Genomic DNA, 20,287 nt, shown 5'->3' on the forward strand with positions numbered 1-20,287 from the left:
GGTTCATTGAGTTTCCATGTGTTAACACACTTATAGTGAACATCGGTTCATTGAGTTTCCATGTGTTAACACACTTATAGTGAACATCGGTTCATTGAGTTTCCATGTGTTAACACACTTATAGTGTACATAGGTTCATTGAGTTTCCATGTGTTAACACACTTATAGTGAACATCAGTTCATTGAGCTTCCATGTGTTAACACACTTATAGTGAACATCGGTTCATTGAGTTTCCATGTGTTAACACACTTATAGTGAACATCGGTTCATTGAGTTTCCATGTGTTAACACACTTATAGTGAACATAGGTTCATTGAGTTTCCATGTGTTAACACACTTATAGTGAACATAGGTTCATTGAGTTTCAAAATGTTAACACACTTATAGTGAACATCGGTTCATTGAGTTTCCATGTGTTAACACACTTATAGTGAACTTCGGTTCATTGAGTTTCCATGTGTTAACACGCTTATAGTAAACATCGGTTCATTGAGTTTCTATGTGTTAATAAGCTTATAGTGAACATCGGTTCATTGAGTTTCTACGTGTTAACACACAGTTTCCATGTGTCGCCATACTTACCATTAAGGGCCTTTCCTAAGTCCTCCAGCCCACTGTCGTGACTGTTTAGTGCCTGCACCAGGTCATTCTTCCAGTGTCTGTAAGATCGGAGAAGGGACACCATCTCGGCGGCGGCGGACGCTCGACCCTCATACCTCTGTTTTCTTTTCACCGCTTCCTGTCAGTAAATGACAACAGTTCAAAAATATAGATGATAGAAAATCAAATATCAACCGACAACAGTTCAAATGACCACACACAAAAATATAGCTATTAATAAATCAAATATTGACTGACAACTGGTCAAATAATCACACACACAAATAAATCTAATAATAAATCAAAATATTGACTGACAACAGGTCAAATAACCACACACACAAATATAGCTAATAATAAATCAAACATCTTCACGCCCCCCCCCCCCCCCCCCCCACCCACCCACCCCATTAGTGATAATGAAAATTGACCACTGCTTGATGAAACCATTAAGTTTTAAACACAAACAAAATCACATGTCTCCCTGTGTGTATCCTTACAGAAAACTCTACATTATTTCCCTCACTTCATCCTTACAGAAAACTCTACATTATTTCCCTCACTTCATCCTTACACAAAACTCTACATTATTTCCTTCACTTCATCCTTACACAAAACTCTACATTATTTCCTTCACTTCATCCTTACACAAAACTCTACATTATTTCCTTCACTTCATCCTTACACAAAACTCTACATTATTTCCCTCACTTCATCCTTACAGAAAACTCTACATTATTTCCCTCACTTCATCCTTACACAAAACTCTACATTATTTCCCTCACTTCATCCTTACACAAAACTCTACATTATTTCCCTCACTTCATCCTTACACAAAACTCTACATTATTTCCCTCACTTCATCCTTACACAAAACTCTACATTATTTCCCTCACTTCATCCTTACACAAAACTCTACATTATTTCCCTCACTTCATCCTTACACAAAACTCTACATTATTTCCCTCACTTCATCCTTACACAAAACTCTACATTATTTCCCTCACTTCATCCCTACAGAAAACTCTACATTATTTCCCTCACTTCATCCCTACAGAAAACTCTACATTATTTCCCTCACTTCATCCTTACACAAAACTCTACATTATTTCCCTCACTTCATCCTTACACAAAACTCTACATTAAATTTTCCTCACTTCATCCTTACAGAAAACTCTACATTAAATTTCCCTCACTTCATCCTTACAGAAAACTCTACATTATTTCCCTCACTTCATCCTTACACAAAACTCTACATTATTTCCCTCACTTCATCCTTACACAAAACTCTACATTATTTCCCTCACTTCATCCTTACACAAAACTCTACATTATTTCCCTCACTTCATCCTTACACAAAACTCTACATTATTTCCCTCACTTCATCCTTACACAAAACTCTACATTATTTCCCTCACTTCATCCCTACAGAAAACTCTACATTATTTCCCTCACTTCATCCCTACAGAAAACTCTACATTATTTCCCTCACTTCATCCTTACACAAAACTCTACATTATTTCCCTCACTTCATCCTTACACAAAACTCTACATTAAATTTTCCTCACTTCATCCTTACAGAAAACTCTACATTAAATTTCCCTCACTTCATCCTTACAGAAAACTCTACATTATTTCCCTCACTTCATCCTTACACAAAACTCTACATTATTTCCCTCACTTCATCCTTACACAAAACTCTACATTATTTCCCTCACTTCATCCTTACACAAAACTCTACATTATTTCCCTCACTTCATCCTTACACAAAACTCTACATTAAATTTTCCTCACTTCGTCCTTACAGAAAACTCTACATTAAATTTTTCTCACTTCATCCTTACAGAAAACTCTACATTAAATTTCCCTCACTTCATCCCTACAGAAAACTCTACATTAAATTTTCCTCACTTCGTCCTTACAGAAAACTCTACATTAAATTTTCCTCACTTCATCTTTATAGAAACTCTACATTAAATTTTCCTCACTCCATCCTTACAGAAAACTCTAATTGAGTATATTAAATTTTCCTTACTTCATCCTTACAGAAAATCCTACATTAAATTTTCCTCACTCCAAAACAGAAACTCGACTACATTAGGCTACATCAAATCAATTCTCTGGTTCTCAGACACCGCTGCCCCCCCCCCCCCTCCCCCAAAAAAATTGGCCGCTGACATAAGTTTATTGCTACCCCGGAAAAAAATCGCCGCCGCCCGTATTTGATCCGTCAAAATAAAATTCGTGTTTTGGCGCCAAAATCGTAAAGTGCTTTGCTGAATAAGACGTGCTGCTTAATTGATGTAAACAATATGGCGACAGAAACAGTTCTTGTCAGCATTTTTTGAGATTATTTTTAACTCAAAACAGATTGTTCCATGGACAATTATACCGGTAGACTCGTCCTTGACAGTTAATACGCTTTGCAAGAAACTTCTGGGTGGTGAATTTAAAGAAATTGAAACCGTGAAGGAACAAATTGATGAAAGCAAGTCCGAGTTGAAGTACGACGTTTTCGTAGGTTGAAACAAAACTGCTGACAGCGATAAGGCTTTTCAACAGTGAAAATTTCCGAAGTGGTTGAACTTTTTGGGAGATATTTAAAAGTGAAAGTGTCTGAAAAAAAGACTGATTTGCCCTCGTCAGATAAACAGAACGATAAGAAGCTATACGGTGTTGAATACCATTTGTAAAACTCTCAACTTTCTTCACAACACACACAAACAAAAAAACACGGACAAAAAATCCCTACCCATTTCTGACATGGAGATAAAGTGAAAAACTAAACCCCCTACCTACCTACCCATTTTTGAAAAACAATTGTCTGAGAACCAGAGAATCGATTTGATGTGGGCTTACATTTTCCTCAATTCATCCTTATACAGAATACTCTACATTAGATTTCCCTCACTTACAGAAAACTCTACATTAAATTTTCCTCACTTCATCTTTACAGAAACTCTACATTAAATTTCCCCCACTTCATCCTTACAGAAAACTCTACATTAAATTTCCCTCACTTCATCCTTACAGAAAACTCTTAGACTACATTAAATTTCCCTCACTTACAGAAAACTCTATATTAAATTTCCTTCACTTTATCTTTACAGAAAACTCTACATTAAATTTCCCCCACTTCATCCTTACAGAAAACTCTACATTAAATTTTCCTCACTTTATCTTTACAGAAAATTCTACATTAAATTTCCCTCACTTCATCCTTACAGAAAACTCTACATTAAATTTCCATCACTTCATCCCGACATAAAACTCTACATTAAATTTTCCTCACTTTATCTTTACAGAAAATTCTACATTAAATTTTCCTCACTTCATCCCTACAGAAAACTCTATATTAAATTTTCCTCACTTACAGAAAGCTCTACATTAAATTTCCCCCACTTCATCCTTACAGAAAACTCTACATTAAATTTCCTTCACTTTATCTTTACAGAAAATTCTACATTATTTCCCTCACTTCATCCGTACAGAAACTCTACATTAAATTTCCCTTATTTCATCCTTACAGAAAACGCTACATTAAATTTCCCTCACTTCATCCTTACAGAAAACTCTTAGACTACATTAAATTTCCCTCACTTACATAAAACTCTATATTAAATTTTCCTCACTTCATCTTTACAGAAACTCTACATTAAATTTCCCTCACTTCATCATTACTGAAAACTCTACATTAAATTTCCCTCACTTTCATCCTTACAGAAAACTCTACATTAAATTTCCTTCATTTTATCTTTACAGAAAACTGTACATTAAATTTCCCCCACTTCATCCTTACAGAAAACTCTACATTAAATTTCCTTCACTTTATCTTTATAGAAAATTCTACATTATTTCCCTCACTTCATCCTTACAGAAAACTCTACATTAAATTTTCCTTACTTCATCCTTTTCCTGAAACCTCACTAAATACTGCAGAAAATCCTCGGGATCGACTCGGGCTTTGAAGTTCTCAAGAATCATTTCCAGTGGAGATTGGGACTCCTGCCCCTGCTCTGCCAGAGTTCTCCCCCCTTGTAAGTCATCTTCAGGAGGAGCAGGTTCAGTTTTGCCTGGTGGTGAGCAGTTGTGTCCATCTCGACATTCGTAGTCTAATGTGACTTTTATCTGTACCTCAGCTAGGAAACAGACAAGGTAAACATCATTTGATTTTGTTAAAAACAAACGTCAATCTCCCAAAATTGAAAGTGCTCCAAATTACAACTCCCCCCCCCCTTCCCACTTAATGTACTGAATGATATGGTTCAAGAGGAGAAGCCATGAGCAGGAACATGGACATTATGAACTGCATTTTGTGCACTGAGGAAAAAGATGAAGAAACAAATCAACATGGATGTGTACTCTTTAAGAAAGGTGTACTCCTGTACAAGAAAAACGCTATAAAACACTCCTCTTTGATCCACTGTAAATTGAATGAAAATATTAGATCCCTGGTCAGAACAATGTGAACATCACTAAATGATAATCAAGTACTCTACAAACTCTAAAGGCTAACCGACCCACCATATAGGAGAAGTGTTCACAAGGCTAACTGATCAGTCATATAGAGGAAGTGTTCAAAAGGCTAACCGATCAGTTATAGGAGAAATGTTCACAAGGCTAACCCATCAGTCATATAGGAGAAGTGTTCACAAGGCTAACCGATCAGCCATATAGAAGTGTTCACAAGACTAACCCATCAGTCATATAGGAGAAGTGTTCACAAGACTAACCCATCAGTCATATAGGAGAAGTGTTCACAAGGCTAACCGATCAGCCATATAGAAGTGTTCACAAGTAACCGATCAGTTATATAGGAGAAGTGTTCACAAGGCTAACCGATCAGTTATAGGAGAAGTGTTCACAAGACTAACCCATCAGTCATATAGGAGAAGTGTTCACAAGACTAACCCATCAGCCATATAGAAGTGTTCACAAGACTAACCCATCAGTCATATAGGAGAAGTGATCACAAGGCAAACCGATCAGCCATATAGAAGTGTTCACAAGACTAACCCATCAGTCATATAGGAGAAGTGTTCACAAGACTAACCCATCAGCCATTAGGAGAAGTGTTCACAAGGCTAACTGACCCGCCATATAGGAGAAGTGTTCACAAGCTATTTTACACCCTCCATCCCTCTTAGATCCACTATGACTTTAAGGATTATAATTGGATCCTCCTGTCCTGACAATATGCACATGTAATGAACGTAATCAGTTTAAACTACAGAGCTAACAGGCATCTTACCATTCAATGGTTTCATCTTACCATTCAATGGTTTCATCTTACCATTCAGTGGTTTCATCTTACCATTCAGTGGTTTCATCTTACCATTCAGTGGTTTCCAAACAGTTTGCTTTTAAAATTGTGACTGTGAATCTTAGCAATTAAATTTTTCTTCAATGTTATTATTGGTTTCTTCCGTAAAAGTATCGTATTAAATATATTGAATTGTGGCATAAGTATTGCAGTACATATCAGATCGTGAAGGGGTGTATCATTTCATCCCTTAGCCTACATTAATTATATATAGATATATGTATTTACAGCTTCGATGTTTCTACCTTCGATATTCAAACAGTTTTAATGATGGCCATTTCTTCATGAATGCGATGCAGCTGTGAACAATATGTGCATATGAATCTTGATGAATATCGTGCGTCTATTTTAATGGCTGGGACATCTGTCAGAAATGAAAGTAAAATGCTGGCATACTTTACATAAAACGCTAAGTACTGCGTGAAGCATCGCAGTTCATACCCCCATGTAATTCTGTTTCTTAATTAAATCACAGTCCAAACTTCAGCATGCTAAATCAAAGTACTATGACGAATAAAGTCCGGAAATCGAACTTGTGACAGACGGATGGACAGACAGAAGGACCACGTAATCATATTTCTACAAAGCAGTGTAGACGCTATTTGTTTGGATAAGAATTCAATAAATAATAATCAATTGCAGCCAGTGACCACAGCAATATCTGTGAAAACCGAGATGTGTGTTTTATCTGAGATATCTCACAAAGTAATATCTGTGAAAACCAAGATGTGTGTTTTATCTGAGATATCTCACAAAGTAATATCTGTGAAAACCGAGATGTGTGTTTTATCTGAGATATCTCACAAAGTAATATCTGTGAAAACCAAGATGTGTGTTTTATCTGAGATATCTCACAAAGTAATATCTGTGAAAACCGAGATGTGTGTTTTATCTGAGATATCTCGCAAAGTAATATCTGTGAAAACAGAGATTTGTTTTTTATCTGAGATAACTTATTGATCAATATCTGTGTAAGTTGAGATCTGTGTTTTAGTTGAGATAAGTTACTTAGGAATATCTGTGAAGGTTGAGATGTGTGTTTTAGATGAGTTAAGTTACTTAAGAATATCTGTGAAGGTTGAGATATGTGTTTTAGCTGAGATAAGTTACTTAGGAATATCTGTGAAGGTTGAGATGTGTGTTTTAGATAAGTTACTTAGGAATATTTGTGAAGGTTGAGATGTGTATTTTAGTTGAGATAACTCACTCAGCAATATCTGTGAAGGTAGAGATGTGTGTTTTAGTTGAGATAAATTACTTAGGAATATCTGTGAAGGTTGAGATGTGTGTTTTAGATAAGTTACTTAGGAATATCTGTGAAGGTTGAGATGTGTGTTTTATCTGAGATAAGTTACTTAGAAATATCTGTGAAGGTTGAGATGTGTGTTTTAGTTGAGATAAGTTACTTAGAAATATATGTGAAGGTAGAGATGTGTGTTTTAGTTGAGATAAATTACTTAGGAATATCTGTGAAGGTTGGGATGTGTGTTTTAGATAAGTTACTTAGGGATATCTGTGAAGGTTGAGATGTGTGCTTTAGTTGAGATAAGTTACTTAGAAATATCTGTGAAGGTTGAGATATGTGTTTTAGCTGAGATAAGTTACTTAGAAATATCTGTGAAGGTTGAGATGTGTGTTTTAGATAAGTTACTTAGGGATATCTGTGAAGGTTGAGATGTGTGCTTTAGTTGAGATAAGTTACTTAGAAATATCTGTGAAGGTTGAGATATGTGTTTTAGCTGAGATAAGTTACTTAGGAATATCTGTGAAGGTTGAGATGTGTGTTTTAGTTGAGATAAGTTACTTAGAAATATCTGTGAAGGTTGAGATGTGTGTTTTAGCTGAGATAAGTTACTTAGGGATATCTGTGAAGGTTGAGATGTGTGTTTTAGTTGAGATAAGTTACTCAGCAATATCTGTGAAGGTTGAGATGCGTGTTTTAGCTGAGATAAGTTACTTAAGAATATCTGTGAAGGTTGAGATGTGTGTTTTAGTTGAGATAAGTTACTTAGGAATATCTGTGAAGGTTGAGATGTGTGTTTTAGCTGAGATAACTTACTGATCTTTTGTTTGAAGGATTCTGCAAGGTGCCCCAGTCTCATTTCTGGATGTTGCAGTGCCTCTAGAAGACAGTTCTCCCAGTTTGGTCGTCGGCGGAGTCTGTCCAGCAGCTCTCCCACTGCTTTTGATCTTCCTTCATCGTGGAGTTTTGCTCGAACTCTGTCCTGAAAAACAAAGTGTATAAAAGCCAGTGTGTAAGACCCCCCCTCCCCCATTAATATCTATTTGTTTCCTCCTTTCATGATCTATTTCTCATGGTAGGTCATTAGTAGAGCGTTGTTTGCTTTGTAACTGGGAGTTCAAGCCCCACTCTTGCCATGGCCGTGTCAAACCTTAGATGTAAACATAGGCAGTGATTGCTGATTCGCCAAACACTAGGCATTTAGTAGCGAGAATCATGGGTCTTTTGGATATGACCTTAAAAAACGAAGGTCACGTTTTGTGGCAGGTGTTGGCACGCTAAAGAACTCTCACTGCTACAGCCCCGAGCACTAATTAACATAGGTCTAAATTTGTGGTACTTCACCTACAGCTGGTGACATCTCATAATGAGAGAAAAATTCTCGACAAGACGTAAAATAATTAATCAATCAACAATTCATGATCCGGGTTAGAATAGGTCCTCAGAAGTGACTAAATGGGGCAGTCCTTCAGGTGAGACCGCAAAAACTGAGACCCCATGTCACAGCAGTTGTGGCATATAAAGATCCCTCCCTGCTCAATGGCTGTAAGCGTCGAGCATTAATTGGTCTAAATTTTGCATCCCATCACTGGCAATGGTGACGTCTATGGAAAATTCTCTGGAGGGACGTTAAAAACAATCAATCAATCATGGCACCACCTACTATGGCAAATTTTAAACTTGGAGTTTGCTTTTCATTGACATGGAACTTGACCTTTTTCAGAGAAGTGAGATTGACTTTAGTTTGGTTTACCTACTTTGTCTGAACTTCGAATGTGCCGTAAAAAAACATACAAATGTGGACATGTTGACATTGTTCATTAATTCAAACATAATTCTGTTTTGTATAATGTATTGTTTTACATCTGAAATAAACATTTAGTTTGTTTATCATGTTTATGTATTGTTCTGCAGCTGAAATAAACATTTAGTATGTTTATCATGTTTATGTATTGTTCTGCAGCTGAAATAAATGTTTAGTTTGTTTATCATGTTTATGTATTGTTCTGCAGCTGAAATAAACATTTAGTTTGTTTATCATGTTTATCATGTTTATGCATTGTTCTGCAGCTGAAATAAACATTTAGTTTGTTTATCATGTTTATGTATTGTTCTACAGCTGAAATAAATGTTTAGTATGTTTATCATGTTTATGTATTGTTCTACAGCTGAAATAAATGTTTAGTTTGTTTATCATGTTTATGCATTGTTCTACAGCTGAAATAAATGTTTTGTATGTTTATCATGTTTATGTATTGTTTTACATCCCACTCTAGAATTTTTCACCCATGTAAAGACATCATCAGCTGTAGGTGAAGTACCTCAAATTTTGTCCTACGCTTGGTACTATGGGGTGTATCATCCTATGCTTGGTACTACGGGGTGTATCATCCTATGCTTGATACTGTGGGGTGTATCATGCTATGCTTGATACTATGGGGTGTATCATCCTATGCTTGATACTATGGGGTGTATCATCCTATGCTTGATACTATGGGGTGTATCATCCTATGCTTGATACTATGGGGTGTATCATCCTATGCTTGATACTATGGGGTGTATCATCCTATGCTTGATACTATGGGGTGTATCATCCTATGCTTGATACTACGGGGTGTATCATCCTATGCTTGATACTACGGGGTGTATCATCCTATGCTTGATACTACGGGGTGTATCATCCTATGCTTGATACTACGGGGTGTATCATCCTATGCTTGGTACTACGGGGTGTATCATCCTATGCTTGGTACTACGGGGTGTATCATCCTATGCTTGGTACTACGGGGTGTATCATCCTATGCTTGGTACTACGGGGTGTATCATCCTATGCTTGGTACTACGGGGTGTATCATCCTATGCTTGGTACTACGGGGTGTATCATCCTATGCTTGGTACTACGGGGTGTATCATCCTATGCTTGGTACTACGGGGTGTATCATCCTATGCTTGGTATTACGGGGTGTATCATCCTATGCTTGGTACTACGGGGTGTATCATCCTATGCTTGGTACTACGGGGTGTATCATCCTATGCTTGATACTACGGGGTGTATCATCCTATGCTTGATACTACGGGGTGTATCATCCTATGCTTGATACTACGGGGTGTATCATCCTATGCTTGATACTACGGGGTGTATCATCCTATGCTTGATACTATGGGGTGTATCATCCTATGCTTGATACTGTGGGGTGTATCATCCTATGCTTGATACTGTGGGGTGTATCATCCTATGCTTGGTACTACAGGGTGTATCATCCTATGATTGGTACTACGGGGTGTATCATCGAGGGTTCTTTCTATCAGGACTTGGTTTACAGGTCATATTCAAAAGACCTGTAACTTTGACTTCTAATGTTGGGTAGTACCCGGTACTAATAGTAAAGAAACAGTCACTATATACGTTAAGTGCCATTCTCTCCAAGATTCCACACATACTGGCAAACCTCGTTATCTCAAAGTCGATGCGACCGAGAAAAAACTTGGAGGTAATTCCGAGGATTTGAGATATTGAAGATAAAATATCTAAAGAATAAGTGGTTGGGACTTTTGAATCACTTTGACATATCCATGGTATTTGAGATATCAGTGTTCTAGATACCAAAGTTCAATTGTATATAATAGATTTATTATTAAACTGATTATTTTATGCCTTACAATGTCATCAGCAGTCAAACATCCGCTCAGTTGATCCATGAGAGAGTCTGGATCTACATCTTTCCGGAAATCCACCAGGATTTCTTTATATAGCCGGTACTGTCGATCCGTTAATCCCGACATGATCCAATGATCCGCACCGCTCTGGCTGTTACAGTTAGCTGGTCTTTATCTGCAATGTTCTTTGTTTAATATATATAACGCATGATGCAGTGGAATCTGTTGATGGTGCGGGCGGGGGATTTTTCGTGGATTTCGTGGGTACAGTTTCTATATCTAGCTATATAGCTTCATTGAGTTATCTGAAATAGCTTGGTTTAACTATTTCAAATCTTTTATCATATCAATTTGTAAAAGCAATTAAAAATCAAATTTTACAGTGAACACATTTCACCCTTGTACTCCATATAATACACATGCAGTAAACAAAATATACTTCTTTAAAGGGACTGGTTCATGATTTTTGATAAAAATAATTTACATTTTTTATGTTAAACATTAAAAATATAACTTATTTAATGTTCACAGCCAAAATTTTGACCTTCTGAATGCAAGAATAAAAGCAATATCTCAGCCTTAAATCTGTGTTATGTAAACAAAGACTCGAGTCTTTTTATGTAAACAAACAAACAAGTGAAATATTGATTTTGTAATATAATGCATCTTGATTTTGCATAGTCAAAGTTTAACTTTTAGATGACACATTTTACATCAAAATTGCTTGAAATGTGAAAGATATAATAAACTTAGATCGATATCCACTTCTTTTGAAAATTTCGTAAACAATAGCATACCACAATCTTTGTTTACAAAACAAATAATAAACTCTCTAAAACGAGCTTCTGTGAAAATGTATAACCTTAATGTTCATGTGAAATCTTTCAAACACATTAGACAGTAGATTTTGTTCATTAAAAGTCAAAAACAAAATTTTGGGGAAAATCGTGAATCAGTCCCTTTAAGGAGGTATGCTACACCAGAGAAATTTGATGTGGATGAAAAGTGGAGGATATGTACAACAATATTTTGAAGTTGAAAATTTTCAAATTTACTTTATTTTGTCAAAAAATACAATTTTAGTAGAAAGTAATCTGGAAAAAAATTAAAACCCCTGCTGGACTCGAACCTGCGACCTACAGTTCAGCAGACGGTATTCAAACCTACTGAGCTACTCGGCTAAGTATTGAAATTGAAAAGGAAAAGTCAAATATTTCTGATATCGATTTTTTCATCCATGTTTTTACAGGAAGTCAGCCATTATGACGATGTAGAGTACTACCTTAAAGTAAAACTATACATCCCTTAGGAAAATTTTGATTCAAAATTGTCCAATATGTTAAGAATTTAAAAGTTGTTAAGCAACAGTTATCCAATCTTCAGCATTAAAGTCAATGAGGATCAGTAGAACAATGGACTGGCAGTCAGATTCTACACTCTTATCTAATTAGTTCGAAATATCTAACGTTTTCCTGGCTTTTTTATGATTTGATATTTACTGTATTATCATACCTCAGAATGTTTTTGCAATATAAAAATTTGGTGAATAAATTTGCTATTTCTTCTGGATAACGCTAGCCGTGAAATAGTTTCTGAACTATCTGCCCTAGGGAAATAGTCTCGAAACTATTTACCGGATGCTATATTTCCCCACGTTTTCTTTTCTGTGACGTCAAAATCTGATAACTCTAATTAGTTTACTTCACTTTGGTATGTCTGACACAAGTAAAGTCTACTTTGGTCTAATAAAACACCTATTTACTGACTATTCGGACAATAGCAAGTTCATTGTCCCCCTCGACAGCAACTATTCCCTCGGCTGCACCTCGGGAAATAGTTGCTGTCTTGGGGAACAATAAACTTGCTATAGTCCTCATAGCCAGTAAATAGGTGTATACTAGTATCTAATAATACTCACATTGTAGTGGATGGTTAAGCAGCACAAAAGAAATTCTCTTCTCATGAAAATTCTTAAAAAGACAATACAGGATTGTTATGAACTCTACAGTGTTGTGGTTAGTTCAGAGTATAAACATGTTCAAAAATTATCATGCGACTTTTTGATTGTGTCATATTGCACTTAAGAAATTCAATCTAATTCAATCCAATTAAACTAGGTAATTCAAATATATTTATGAATATAGCTTAATTAAGCTAATACTAAGCTAAATATAGATATTGTGCTGGACCTGCTCAAGGATTATTATTGAACTCTTTTGTGTGGAAACGGGGGGGGGGGGGGGGGGGGGGGATTTATATTCAGTCTTTCCAATCCCCACGTGCACCGAATATGAATAACCCCTTCGTTTTCACAGAAATTAGACCACCTTTAAGTTCCCCAAGTGGAAATATTAAGTGAAAGAAAGACTCTTTATATAAGTATTTCAAAAGTAAAGTAAATGTTTACCTTTTTATCTAGATAGGATCGATGTGTCCCAGAGAGTGTTGTTTATGCATAAAGAGAAAGTAGCCTTTTGTCTCTGATCTTAGACTCTGACTTGCCAGACACAGACGTGATTGAAAATTAAGCTTATAAAATATTTCTGACAGTACTCACTGCTTTCTGCATCAAGGAAATCTCCAGGGCTCTATATTGTACTGCAAAGCGTTGGATTAGAAAGGGAATTTCCTAATCTAAATATAACTTAATTTTGGCTAAACATTGGTTGGTGGAGCGGGCCTTTTATTGGGTTCCCCGACTTACTGAGTCCGGGTAGTACTGGACTTGCTAGTTTCTGCGCGGTACTTATAAGTCCACAGTTTACATTTAGTCTTGGACTAACCCTGATCTGTGTGGACATGCCCCGTTACAATCTCTACCCAGAGTTACCGTTTCTTACACTACACCGTTTCTATCCAGGGTAGGAACCGTTCTAAGATAATTCCGGCTATTTCCGTGCAAGACAGGGCTAATTTTTTTTTCTTGGATGAGTAAATGTGTTCCCGCTTCTTCTTCTTTTTTTTTCTTATTATGTTTAGTTCTACCATGTTTACGTGGCGCGGCTAGTTTGAATTCTTCGGTATCAGGAGAAGTCGTACCCAGGAGAGCTCGTACCCAGAATTTTGGGTATAAGTTCTCTGTCAATTATTTTTTCATTTTATCAAATGGAAATCTGGGTACGAGTTCTCCTGGAGAAAAACTTTGTCATCTCTGCCATAAAAATTTGGGTACGAGTTCTCCTGGAGAAGAACTTCAATCGTCAGTTCTGTCAAAAAAATATGGGTACCTACATGTACCCGGAGAAAAACTTCGTTATATTTCATGAATTATAGTTTATTATGCATATCGATATACGTTTATATAATGAATAACTATAATAGTATCCATGTGCTTAAAAAGTGATTCATTAAAACATTGAATATTATCCTAATGGACAATTAAGTCTCTCTCTCTCTCTCTCTCTCTCTCTCTCTCTCTCTCTCTCTCTGACATACATATCAGCTTATCCAATCTTTAGAATTAGTTATATAAAGGATACAGCTCATGTTTTCAAAGTATACAAATTCTACTTCCGGTTACATAAAATGACATGCATTTTTTTCTTCTTTATGTTTATAGTAATTAATTCTAAGAGTTTGTTCGACGAAATTTTGCGATAATTAATTAGGTAGTCACGTGGTATAATGACGTCACACGCACCCTTCCTCGATCAACTGATTGTGAAAGTAGTGTGAGATATCATTAAAAACTCAGCTTTTAGGGGCCTAATTTATTCACCATGGGCAACATTTACATCGATGTCGACAAATCTTTTCGAGGTTTATATGTTTTCATGGTCAGTGCATAATACATTGGTTGAAGTAGAAGTAGTAAGCTAGGACCACGTGCATGGCAAGTCAAATTTTAATTTTAAAAGCACTCTCTTTTTTAATGTGCGCACACCCCAACGTGGCAGAACAGTGTAAATACCCAAATATAGCAAGGAAATGCGTGTATGAAATCGGCAATATTGCGAGTAAATAATGTTTATATGGGTCGCTGTCTACAAACTGTTTTGTGATATTATTCCTTTATACATCTGTTTTTCTAAAATAAACAGTGCAATTATTATTTATTCATTTTTGGATTAGACAAATTATAATACTTTACATTGTTGACAACTAGGCCCTAGGCCAAGCTACTGTCACAGGCGGCCTGCCTCATTGAAGACCTACAGGTAATTGAAGACTTACGGAAGACTTACAAAAATATAGGCTATTTACATCAAAACTAATCTGATTTTCTCATTAAGTATGTCTCAAATATCTAATATAAACAAAAAAGTTTGATAAAAATAAGTTTTTAAAGTGTATTTTCAAAGCTGGTTAGGGTCAACTAGTTTACTCCTAGCGCAAGAAAGATAACTCGTATAAATGTCATACTTGCAAATCAGCTGTTCAATAATAATAATTTCTTGTATATTTGATCAGAAAAATGTTTCAAAATTGCATATTAAAAAGTAAAAGAAATGATTAAAGAGACACCACAGCTCATTTTCCACATTTTAATGAAGTGTTTTTTAAACCATATATTGATAAAATGATAAAATTCACATGAACATTTGGGATGCATCAATTTACTCTCAACTGCGCGTTGAAGATCGTCCGGAATTCAAAGGTTTCTTCATGCTGACTCGGACTTTTGAATGACAGCAAAGGTGTTGTGTAGGAAATTATCTAAATTCCCCTTCAAGGGGGTCCACACTCACCTTTCAAGTACATAAGATTATTCCCTGCTCCTTATAATAACTAATTATAAATAATTATTTCAACAGAAACCCTTCCATGTTCCCATTGACCGATGTTTTTACAACTAACACGTGTCGTGTTCAGATAAAAATAGCTCGTACTTACTTTTAAACGTAGTGTCTTAGGGGGCCAGTATCCCCCCTCCCTTTTTACGCCATAGATTGTGAATGAAAATCAAAAATTTGCACCCGAATGGCCGATCACTTTGGCTAATCTTTGACTTTCACACCCCTCTTCGGAAATCTTAGATCCGCCACTGAGTTACATGCGTTTCTCCGAGCTCTCTGTTTTCCAACGGTCATACTGATCCCTAGGTCAATTTCATTTCACGCATGAGTTTTATCTCATTCTATTTTTACCTCTTTTCTCACAGAATCTGTCAAAATGCTAGATCTATCAACTACACTTTCTCTCACTGGACGACATGCTGCACTGTTTACTGTCTATGCGCATGCATCTGAAGACTAAAAGGAGGAGACTCGATATTTTTTGTATAGGCCATCAAAAAGTATTCATTTTTACGTTAAAACGATAATTTTTCACTTTAGATAAGTGTTATTTTCGTAAAGTTCATACTTTCAACAATGCAACAAAAATTGAGAAAGCGCTGGGAAAATTGTCATTTCATGATTTTTGCGCAAAATGAGCTGTAGTGTCTCTTTAACAATTGAAGAGCTGATTTGTAGATATATATTGACGCGAGTTATCGCTCTTGCGCTAGGTCGTCTAATAGAAAAAAAAATAAATTTTCCCCATACCGAGCTTTATAAATACACTTTAAAATTTATTTTTATCAAATTGTTTGTGTTTATTTTATATTTGAGACATGCTTAATCAGAAAATCATATTAGTTTTGATGTATATAGTCCACATTTTTGTAGGCCTTCTGTAAGTATTCCATAGGTCTTCATTACCTGTAGGTCTTCATTTCGGAAAGAAAGAAAAACACACACAAATCAATAATCAAATTTAAAGTGGAAATCACATTATTTTATTTTGATAAAGCAATCTTATTATTTTTGAATTGTGATATGCACGTCGTTATGAAGTGGGAGCGCTGACGCACTCAAGATAAAAGAGTTCAATGGGGAATTTACGTATATACAATTCAATTTAAAGTTAGGAAATACAACCGTTGCTAAGATTGGCGCGTTTTGCTACAGCTGCCAATAATGTCAGGCTTCATATTCCCGGCTGTGTCAAACTATGTTTTAATCATGGGATTAATTAATTAACTAATTAAGAAGAATGCTTCATGTAATCGGACGGCGGGTGCGCGTATGACTAAACACGTGGGTTAAGATTGACGGAATGTTGAATGGCATGTGGGAAAACCTTATCTTTGTTTTGAGAAGACCCTGTTGTTAATACAAACTCTTAACACATTTCACCCATTTTCATTGTCCAGCTCGAGGAATCATAGTGATGTTCTATATAAAATTTGCTGGTTTCATACTCTATTACAAGTCTGTAAAGAAACTGTCGTGTATATATAGGCACACTGTAACTTCATTTAATGGGGCGGTCCTTCGCAAGAGACCGCAAAATCCAAGGTCCCGTGTCACAGCAGGTGTGGCACGATAACCCCCACCCCACCCCCACCCCCAGTTCAAAGACCACAAACTATGGTGTCCGGATAGGGCCATTTGCAAAAGCGTGACTGCGCGTTAGTCACAACGAGCCGTCACGCCAACAAGCAACGCGCCTTCGCACTCTCACGCCAACAAGCTTCGCGCAGACAAGCAACGCGCCTTTGCGCTCTCACGCCAACAATCAACGTGCCTTCGCGCTCTCACGCCAACGAGCAACACACCTTGTCGTGAGAGCGCGAAGGCGCGTTGCTTGTTGTCGTGAGAGCGCGAAGGCGCGTTGCTTGTTGTCGTGATAGCGCGAAGGCGCGTTGCTTGTCTGCGCGAAGGTGTGTTGCTTGTTGGTGTGACATGGCTGAATGACTTCTCGGACTGTGACAAGGCTGAATGACTTCTCGGACTGTGACAAGGCTGAATGACTTCTCGGACTGTGACATGGCTGAATGACTTCTCGGACTGTGACATGCCATGTTGTTTTCTTGACGTTCTATCTATAATCCAAATATCTATTTACATTCCCAATGATGTTGCCTTCTAATAATGAATGTACCACAGTCGTGAACTGCCTGTGTAAATCTTGATAAATACACTATGTCTATTCTGGTGGCTGGAAATTCCCACAGAGATGGAGGAATAATATGTAAGTAAATTTGAAAATACAAGTATACTAGAGTATGAATTGCGGCGTTTCACATCGGCCTATTTTTCATGAAGTGCTTCGGCATGAAGCATCACGGTTCATGCCGTTATGTATATTCACAAATGAAACTTATTTCTTAATTAACACATCAACCACATTTCTAAGCATGTTTGGTTTCTGCAATACATTAAAACTCAAAATCTAATAATCTTCATACATGCTTGGTTGCTTTACATACCAAAGCACTTCAACGGCTTATAAATCCATTCAGCTTCTTTATTGTGGAGTGCGATAAAGGTCTGATACTTGAATAAATACCTTTCCTCCTTTCGGGGATATTTGACACAAAGGAATGAATAACGACATATCTAAATGAGTACAAAATTGAATGTCTGTAAAGTTATGTTTAAACAATTTGGAATGTTGACGTTGTAAACATTACTTGTTTAAATGAAACGTTGTCATGGTAAGTGGTAGTGTTGAACGTGACGTCACACGCGAATAACATCTTAACATGAACTCTTTTATATTAAACAAAATAGATATGTAAAAACGCGATAAATTCTAAACAAACATCGTCATATTCGGCTAAAAATTCAGATAAAAATACATACTAGATATATCTATCAATAGAAGGTGAAGATAAAGAATAGTAATCAATCTCATAACTCCTATAAGCAATACAAAATAAAGAGTTGGACAAACACTGACCCACGGATACACTGGAGGTGGGATCAGGTGCCTAGAAGGAGTAAGCATCCCCTGTCGACCGGTCACACCCATCGTGAGCCCGATATCTTGATCAGGTAAACGGAGTTATCCGTAGTCAAAATCAGTGTGATAAGAACGGCCTACAATCGGTATGAAACACGTCAGACAGCATTTGACCCAATGATAGGTTGTATTAACGAACTAAATCGTTATAACGACCATAGAATTTTCGAAATGCTGACTTCAATCGAGACTGTTGAAATCCCTGCATCAGCAGAAGAAACAAGACAAGATGCTGGCAAAACATTCGTAAACAGTTCGGAACTAATAATGCACTGTTCGTTATCCTGTTTCAGTACAAAAGTCCACAAGTTAATTAAGATAACTCATTTTATTTCTGTAAATGAGAGTGAATAATAAAGTGTAAACTGCACCAAGTTATATCATATCATATAACACAGGTCAAAATCAGTTTCATTCCTTAAATGTTGTGAACAGTTTCCGATTCATAAAATCTTGAAAATGAATTACATTAAGAATAGTGTAAAAAGGAATGATAAACTTACATACATATCATGGATACAGCTAAGAAATCAATATTTTTTGTAAAATAATTTCTGAACATCGTGGGTATGCTGGGCAATGCCGTGTCCCAAACCATATTACTAGAATAACACATTTTGATATTCAGGAGTAAAATATATTTTTTTCTGTCAAACTTTACCTTGTTGTGACTTAAGGAGGTTCGCTACACCAGAGAAATTTGATGTAGATGAAAAGTGGAGGATATGTACAACAATATTTTGAAGTTTAAAATTTTCAAATTTACTTTATTTTGTCAAAAAATACAGTTTTAGTAGAAGGTAATCTGGAAAAAAAATTTAAATGCTTTACTCGAACCTGCGATCTACAGTTCAGCAGTCGGTATTCTAACCTACTGAGCTACTCGGCTACGTATTTTAATGGAAAAGGAAAACGAAAACACAAATATTGCTGATATCGATTTTTTCATCCATGTTTTTAAAGGAAGTCAGCCATTATGACGATGTAGAGTACCACCTTAATAATTCTAAACAGATATGATTTACTTTATGTCTTTTTCAGATGAATAATTGTTTGTAAAATCGTGACCCTAATATTCTTGTCATTACCGAAACGATCAGATAAAACCATATACATGTAATCCAACAGGCAAGAAAGATAATTCAAGAGATGAAACCACGCGACAGAAAGTTTCAATCGGAACATCACTCGGCCTTTTCCGTATCGTTTCCCCCCGGAAAAGGCCGATTGATGTTCCGATTGAGAAAGTTTCAGAAACCGCCATCTTTGGTGTAAAGTGTGGGTAAGTCGGCAGATATCAGATCTGGAATAAGCTTATTTCCAAGCGTATGTTTATTAACTGTTACTTGTTACAATAGATGTACAATTATCTAAGAAAAATACGATTTTTTAGAAACATTTATAAATAAATGTTCTAGTTTGTTACGCAATGTTTTTAAATCTATTTTAGCAAATAGGACCCTCTGTATTTTGCTAAATGTTTGAAAGTGTCATTACCAAAAACGCATAATTACCGAAACAATTCCCTTAAAAAATCGTTTTGATAAAGACATGCATGAATGTTACGATAATGACAAACCCCTCTGTATATAGTCTTTTGCATGAATTTTGCTACGTTATTGTAAAGAAATATGTTCAAAACCTGAGTGTTTATCCGCATATTTGACTGTTTCTTACTGAAATGGAGGGGAGGGGGTGAAAATTGGTTAAACGAGAAATAACGAGGACAATT

General features: G+C 36.2%; 1 protein-coding gene across 3 annotated transcripts in view; it reads right to left on the reverse strand.

The window, feature by feature from the left end:
* The window catches only part of LOC125666139 (uncharacterized), a 29,770-nt gene extending 16,263 nt beyond the window's left edge, over window positions 1-13,507 (reverse strand). Inside the window, exons 1-6 of one of the 3 annotated variants that reach the window (XM_048899262.2) lie at window positions 13,382-13,481; window positions 12,743-12,794; window positions 10,828-10,999; window positions 7,984-8,149; window positions 4,505-4,740; window positions 584-740 (exon numbers count right to left, since the gene is read on the reverse strand). In XM_048899262.2, coding sequence (XP_048755219.2) covers window positions 584-740; window positions 4,505-4,740; window positions 7,984-8,149; window positions 10,828-10,950 — 682 coding nt within the window. In that variant the 5' untranslated portion in view covers window positions 10,951-10,999; window positions 12,743-12,794; window positions 13,382-13,481. The other 2 variants (XM_048899264.2, XM_048899265.2) reach the window with 2 other exon arrangements.
* Between the last annotated feature and the right edge of the window lie 6,780 nt (window positions 13,508-20,287).

This window comes from Ostrea edulis, chromosome 10 (genome assembly GCF_947568905.1).
Source record: "Ostrea edulis chromosome 10, xbOstEdul1.1, whole genome shotgun sequence".
In the NCBI taxonomy this organism is placed as follows: Eukaryota; Metazoa; Mollusca; class Bivalvia; order Ostreida; family Ostreidae; genus Ostrea; species Ostrea edulis.